Raw genomic sequence first — 7,945 nt, forward strand, 5'->3', positions numbered from 1 at the left:
AAGCAGGAATTAAGAACAAGGAACATGTTGCTCCTACTACCCAATGACACTCCCATCGTTCTCTATTGTGGCATTCTGCGATGTCCATCCAAACGTAGTATGCGCGATGCAGGTGTACTGTCCAAAATCTGCCTCTTGTAGATGATAAATTGACAGACGAACATTCATGTAGAGGGAACCATCAGAGTCTGTCCTGTGTGGGTTCGACAGTATGATATAGTTATAATTAAGAGGACAAAAAAAGTTCAATTAGTAGACTTTGTATGCCGTCTGGAAACAAGACACATATGACCAATGGCCAAGACATGTATTGTGTCTTAAATTTGAACAAGGAGGTTTTTAGCCTCCTTGATTTGAACAATTGATTTGAAATCCTGTTTGTAAATCAGTAAGATAGAGGCGCTTTGGGCGAAAGACTTGTTAAGATTTTCTCCAAGCAGATGAGGGAGGTACCCCTAAAGAGACATAGAAATTCATGAAACAAGCAAAGACAAACAAAAAAGTCATAAATTTCCTTCCCAGCTGTTGTGAGAGATCGCATACCTGCTGGTGCGGCGGAGGACCACTCTACTGCTGTTGTTCACGAAGGTGTTGTTCTTGACCCAGTACAGTTGAGGGAAGGTAGCGGGACCCACGACACCATAGGACGCCCTGCAGACAAACGTGGCGTTTTCGCCCACAACCTTCTGCAGCATGGGCGGATCCACAGGCTCCATGGAGGGCGGTGTGATGGAGGGAGGGTCTGGGGAGAGAACCGTGATGGTTTGATACATTCAGAGAGGGTGACTGTTTTCGTTGGAATGGGGCCGATTGCATGCAATTTCTATTCCACGCTTCTTGCATGTGCGTAGAGGCACTTGAAAAAACATTTCCTAATCTGGTGCGTCTCGTTATAACAACTGTTAATCCACCTACTATTTCAATGCATTGCAATGTCATTGATCTGACATATCTAGCTTTTTCAATGACACATAACCTGTCTATCAACGTATCTACGCCTTCTACATTGTAGCAAATTGTAGGTCCATTTAATTGATGCCATATGACTGCATGTGTATCGCTTACTTGTAGCCTCCAGTTGGACATTTCCGACGAATGCGTGGGTCCCGTTCGTCATCTGACAGGTGTATGTACCAGCGTCCTCTTGCCGAACTCGTGTGAACTGCAGCTGTTCACCTGCATCTCCGCTCTGTGTGATTTCGTCTGCGGGTGGATTCAGCTTGAGCGGAACGCCCTTGCGGTACCAAGTGGTTGTGTAACCATCCCAACACTCCGAGAAAGGACATCTGTATCATAATCGAGAAAAAGGGAAGAACGTCAACACACGTGTACATGTCTTTGAAAACAAATCCCATTACAAAACTGAGCGACGCATCTCCGTATTCTACTCGAGATTTTACATATAGAACAGATCTATCATCTAAAAGAAATGTCGCACTACCTTAGCACCATTTGCTCTCCAACCGTTGCTATCTCCCAATGGATCTCCTGTATGTTGGTCTGCCAGTTGTGACAGGCGTCTCCATAGTCACCTGTTCAATGTATATTGCAATTGCACTCTGGTTAGTCGAACAATGAGCAGTACATTCTCATGTGAAAACTTATCCTATAAGTACCATCCTCCGTAGTGACCGCTGGCTCAATACTTTCACGGAGTCCGTGGTTAGCAGACGAAATTATTGAGCCAGTGATCGCTAAGTTAAGAAGAAAACGTATAACTTTAAGTGTCACAAAATTTGCCTTTGATTTGATCATATTAATTGAGAGCAGCACCAAGGACGTCATGATAAGACATCCTGTGTTTCAGAGGTCCGAGATTTGTTCAGCGCTGCGTAGGCGTGGAAACTGCCCTACCAATATCATTATTGACATTACTACACCCTCCGATCCAGACTGGTCAAGCTGCCTTGCCCACAGTCCTTAGCACCCCCAGTTTGTTCTCTAGTTTCGCAACTCAAGAAACAAACGAAAAAAAAAATCGATTAAATGAATTGAAGAGTCCTACTTGATATGATATAACATCATAATAGATATTTAGAGCTGCGGTCATTCTCTCAACAAAACTTACCGTAATAATCATAATAATCATAGCCGTGATCGTCGGTCGGGGGTACCGGTGAGGGAGCCGCATTAGCCAATAATGCCGCCGACAAGTTAGGACTCCCTGCCCAGAGGAACATCCAGGCACACATCAGCACACTGCTAGACGTTTTGGCGTTGTACATCTGGAGACTCCTGCACAGGAATTACAAGTGTACTGAAGTTACTTACGAAGTGCTGAGTTGCTGAAGTTCTCGGTTTACGAATCTTGCCGTCGAAAGCCGTTCCCCACATTTTACCACCAACGCTTGAACGTACCTGGTATTGTAGTCAACTAAATGTGTTAGCTGATCAATTGTGATGCACTTTTTCTCGGAATAAAAACACGATTGGGTCACACACTAAAGTTGTCCAGCGGAAGCACGGTACCTGCCCCAGCGCGGTGGGCGGGTAGGTGGGTGGGTGGGCAGGTGTGTACCGAGGACTGGGTGGGGTCCAGAGCTGACGTAAGTAATTTTCCATGTCGCATATGAGTGTATCTGGTGACTGATGTGTGGGAAACGTGAGAATAGCGGACGTCGTTCGTAAATAGTTTTATCAAGATGGTAGATCAATTACACAAAGTCTTCAACGTCTTCATCGGTACAAAATGTTTGTACTGATGAAGGCTACAGATGGTCGTCGAAACGTTTACTGAAGGAATTAAAGAAGGTTGTGTAACCAAGGATGTAACGTCCTTGGTGTAACGAAGTAGACTTTGTTCAATAGCGGACATCGGTTTGTCGGTTGACGTTAATTGAAATACCTGAACTACAATGAATGGCAGGACTATGAAAAAAGTCTGAGGTTCGTCTGGAAAGAAGTAACGAGAGAGAATTGAAAAAAAACTACGACTACGAACTGCGCCGCAGCATTTAAAGGAAACGAAATAAAAGCCTGGCAGTAACTTAAACCTTGAAATGGCTACATTGACCAAACCCAAAGTTGTGATACAAACCTTGTAGTGTTCATGGAATAATTATGATACATGTAGATGGTTATCAAAAACAACAAGTAACTTTTAACATTCGGGACTTTTTCTTTCATAACAATGTATAGTTTACAGTATGTTATAACACAGTAGATCTAGACTGGACTAGAACTATAGTTTACATACTATGGGTTTAACAGTTGTTGTTGCTTTTTATGAGCTTAAAAATTATTATTTAAGTACATAGAAGTAAACATTACAGAACATGAAGTCTGTTTTTGAGTTCACAATTGAAGATGTTAGATAAGTTATGGCCTGAAATTGGCCGTGGGCACTTTCTAGAAAAAATCCATGTTTTAAAGATAACCCACTTTGCTATAGATATTATTCGTATTCTTTTCTTCAGGATATTTTCGTTTATTGGCTGGTTTACCTTTCCCAGTATCATCTCTTCAAAATCAATATAAGGGTTACTGGGGCTAAATGGTACAGAAGTATGTACTAAATTCCACAGGTTAGTTAGCCTTTTACATTCCAGGAACATATGTTTATAGTTGTCAACATGACCACTGTCACATAATTTACATACAGGATCAATTACTTGACCATCTTCATCTTGTATTCTCCATTTGCTTAATTTCTCACCACATGGTAAAATTTGATGAAGTAGTTTGTAATTAAGCTCTGCTATTTGTGTTTCTTTACATGAAGTTGTGCCTAGCATTTTCCAAATCTTCTTCCAATTAAGTGAGTATATATCAAAATGTGTCTGCCATTTCTGTTGGCAGTTTGGAACTATAAATATTTGTAACATAAGGTTTTGGTATATCACAGAAGTTTTTGGAAAATCTAAGGCTGGTGTTTCTAACGTTTCTCTTTCGATACAACAATTTTTACGTATGGCTCTTTTTACAATGAGCAATTCACACATCCAGTTATGTTTCTTGGTAAGTTTTCGGAACACCTCTCTGTCACTTATAAAAGTACCATTTTGTAAAATATCCTGTATATAAACAAAACCAGAGTTAATCCAATGTGGGTACAAGAGTGTTTTCCCCCCTGATACAATATGCTTGTTTCCCCAGATAATCTGGTTTGTGTCACAATTGCTTTTAGCTTTGTACCATGCATAGATAACTTGCTTATAAAAGAGGGGTACATTACACAGGTATTTGTCTTCAATGCAACTCATTTGAAACACAAAATTCAAGTCTATATCTAAGGAAGATAAGTAGTGTAAAGGGATATATCTCCAAGAACCCTTACCATTAAGTAAACGTTTAACCCAAGACGCCAAGAGAGCATCTTTCACACTATGTATGTCTAGCATTTTTAAACCTCCCTGTTCATAGTTGCCAATGAGAGTTTTCCGTTTAATTTTGTCCTTTTTTCCACTCCACACAAAGTTTAAAAAGGCAGTATTTAGCTCCTTTAACACTATTGTTGGTGTTGGAAGAATGTTCATTACATATGTTACCTTTGCAGCTGCCAATGCCTTTACAATGGTTATTTTCCCAAATAAAGTAAGATTCCTTTGGCACCATGTATTGAGAACTGTTTTAACTTGTTTTACCTTGTCATCCCAGTTTAATTTCATTAGTTGTTCCTTGCTATGACCAAAATTTACACCAAGTGACTTAATTACAGAAGGCCATTGGATACCTGCTATTTCATCTTTTCTGTGTTTCCATATACCTAGCCACAGTCCTTTTGTTTTAGCTTTGTTTAAGTTGGATCCAGCCACATTAGAGAATGAGCTAAGGCACTCAAGTGTTTCATACAGTGAGTCTTCAGTGGACAAGAAAACAGTGGTATCATCTGCCACCTGGCACATCTTAATTTCTGCTTCATTTACTGTGACACCTTTGATATTTTGGTTATTTTGTATGCTATAAAATAGGATCTCTGCTACAAGAAGAAACAGTAGCGCACTTAATGGGCATCCTTGTCTTATACCCCGCTGCAGTTGTATACTAGCGGCTTTCCAGCCATTGTTGATGACTGAGGCCAGACAGTCAGAATACATGATCTTTACCCAGTTTACAAAATTTGGGCCAAAGTTAAATTTCTCTAATACCTTAAACATAAAATTGTGCTCCACACAATCAAATGCTTTCTCAAAATCTATGAATAGTACAATACCTGTCTTATTTTTGGAGTCACAGAAGTCAATTATATCTTGAATTAATCTAACATTTTGTCCTATGAAACGTCCTTTTATGTAAGCACACTGGTCCTTATTTATTAGATCTTTCAGGAGAGGTTTAATTCTATTTGCCATGACAAAAGCAAGTATCTTATAATCGGTATTTAAGAGGCTTATAGGTCTCCAATTGCTAAGTGATTCCATGTCTCCATTTTTGTGTATCAATCTTAGTAGGGCCTTTCTGAAGGAGGGTGGTAGTTTTCCTTCACTGAGTGCATTGCAAATAACAGAGTGCACTAAAACTCCAATTGAAGGCCAGAACAGTTTGTAAAATTCAGGTGGAAGCCCATCAGGGCCAGGTGTTTTACCTTGTTTCATGCTTGTTACAGCTTCTTCACACTCATGTAATGTGATTGGTTTGTCACACTCCTGCTTTTCTTGTTCAGATAGTATGTTTGGAATATTGTGGACAATTGTGGCAACCATGTGGTGTATATTGGTTATACATAATAGCCTGTATAAGTACATGAGAGAAATTCTTATATAGACAATGATACTTCTTCCATGCGCATTACCTATTGTGTATTTCACTAGTACTTCAAATTACTCCATGTACAATAGTAGCTTAGATACTCTGTTGTTGACAAATGTATTATTTGTTTTACTAATAAAGCCTTGAAAAAAAAATTAAAAAAAAAAAAAAAAAAAAAAAAAAACAACCTTGTAGTGTTGTGCCAGCTTACTCTCTGCAGCAAAGTCTCGTTATGGTGAGTGTGCATTTTTCTTATGTGTCATGATAACTGATCACGAGTTAACCCCGACTTCTTTGCTTCTGTCTATCCGCAATACCTAGTTATTTTCTCCAAACAGATATCAAAACTGTACATATCTCCACAGAGTAAAGATTACAGAGACGGAAAGACGGCAAGACATTATCATATATTATAGTCCGTCGGTCACAGCCGCTGAGCGGCACACTTAACAAGCAAATTATGGGAAACTGGGCGCCGGCTTTTACCACTTCTTTTCCTTTTGCTGGTCAAAGGCGTCGACGTTGCTGGGTTTGCACTCCAATCTTTCACTAAATATATCCGACAACAACAAGTCAGAATTACGTTGGTTATGTAACTTTTTAGAACATGATATCTTACAAATCATTTGCACTCAACAAAACGTAGTGTATACTCATACCCTAGCTAAATTTAGATCATCACCCCGCCACAATCCACAAATGATATCTCACCTCATTATCGTCAGTCTTCTGTCCCAACGTCGGATAAGTTTTACCTTCAGGCACAAGGTGCTGTCGTGACTGTCAAACGCAAGACTGCCTTTCTTCATATACATCAGACATCTATTTAAAGCTGATATGAAACCGATCCATTTGAGGAAGTGGTGCACTGCCGAGGAAGCGTCAAAGCAGAAGTATGACCCGCCCGATCCTCCCACGGCGTTGTACAGGAATTCGTGTTAAGGTCACATGGCTCCCACTCACTTGCGATGATTAAGTCAGTTGTATCCTCTATACCAAGTAGGAAGGGCTGTTCCAGGAAAAACATGGAGAATGCGCTTTTCGTTTAACCACCTGGTAACTTTACACAACAGCCTCTCGTAAGTTTAGAATTCCAAGTAACCGGCAAGACCACTTTAATACCCACGCCTCACTTGCACGTCTACATTACTATGTAGTTTGGGTGGTAGAAAGTAGAAACAAACAAAGGAATATACGCGTCTCCTTCAATGGATAGAGGACTGAAAAAAGGGGGAAGTGTTAGCGGGGATAATTTCGCGGTACGGAGAAAATGAAGTGTTCGCGGTGGTTCGCTGTTTAAACTGTCATGCAGAGTTTTAATGTAAAAGGGAAAATACTCGCGGTGCGGGTCACTCTTAAGAAGGCGAACATAAAACTACCGCGAACATTTTCCCTTTTACAGTATGTGGTTGCTGTATTTATGGCGTTTGTGGTGTTTCCTTGAATTGTTGTATCTAATCTACAGATAGATGTTAGGACGAGATTGTTACGTTTTCTGGCTGCTGGGATTCTCCGAGTCAGAGTGTTTTTTTCTCACAGCCGCCCACTTAATACGGTAGAAGACTAGCCAGGCAGTAAGAACAGGTTATAAACTTCCAACTAATTTCAACATCTGCTTGGAGATTAGTTTTAAACCTATAGCAAGAGGCCAAGATTCGATTTTTAGGCATTTTTATCCGGTTGTGTTTTTGTGCGGCAACCAAACCTGGCAAAATAGAAAGCCCGATAGCAACGCCCAAAAAAGGAGTTTGGGACTTAACATACTCCTGTATTGGTCAACTCATTCTCCGACATTCAAAATAGAAGGCCAGGCTGAAAATAACTTTATGTTTAAAAGCGTGCTACTAATTGTTAGATGATAGTTTGCTTATTGGGAAGAGAGAGTAACGTTACTAATTAAGCCATCATGTCACATCTAGTCAGTGTTTATAACATTACTAGTAATTGGTCACAGGGAATCAAATCGCGCTATATAATAAAAGTGTGATCTCTTGATGAAAGTGTATGAAACCGGTTAATGTTAGTTCGCCATTATATTTTCCCAACCCTTTTAAAAGTTTCCGCTTTCAAATTTTACTTCAGTCAGTTTGCTCACAGGCGTTCTGAACTGACACTTTACGACCACTGTATGTCAATTCTTTTCTCTATTCGCTGCTTGTATTTGTTGTAATGACAATGGACTACAATCCGCATCTTGATCTATATTCAACCTGATCATATCGCCAAGCAGATGTTGGGGTCCAAAATTGTTTGAAGC

The 7,945-nt window shown here is 40.0% G+C and overlaps 1 protein-coding gene across 2 annotated transcripts; it reads right to left on the minus strand.

Annotated features, from left to right (window-relative positions):
• Window positions 1–29: 29 nt before the first annotated feature.
• On the minus strand, window positions 30–7,526 carry LOC118410126 (interleukin-1 receptor accessory protein-like 1-B). 2 transcript variants are annotated; one of them, XM_035811648.1, is made up of 6 exons: window positions 6,400–7,526; window positions 2,069–2,235; window positions 1,442–1,532; window positions 1,066–1,286; window positions 544–742; window positions 30–193 (listed from the first exon to the last, which is right to left on the minus strand). In XM_035811648.1, exons 1-6 carry the CDS (start codon window positions 6,501–6,503, stop codon window positions 37–39), a joined length of 939 nt encoding a protein of 312 aa, XP_035667541.1. In that variant the 5' UTR covers window positions 6,504–7,526; the 3' UTR covers window positions 30–36. The 2 variants fall into 2 exon arrangements, with proteins under 2 accessions (XP_035667541.1, XP_035667542.1); XM_035811649.1 differs by lacking the exon at window positions 6,400–7,526 and adding an exon at window positions 2,359–2,442.
• Window positions 7,527–7,945: the final 419 nt, after the last annotated feature.

This window comes from Branchiostoma floridae, chromosome 2 (genome assembly GCF_000003815.2).
Source record: "Branchiostoma floridae strain S238N-H82 chromosome 2, Bfl_VNyyK, whole genome shotgun sequence".
Lineage (NCBI taxonomy): Eukaryota > Metazoa > Chordata > Leptocardii > Amphioxiformes > Branchiostomatidae > Branchiostoma > Branchiostoma floridae.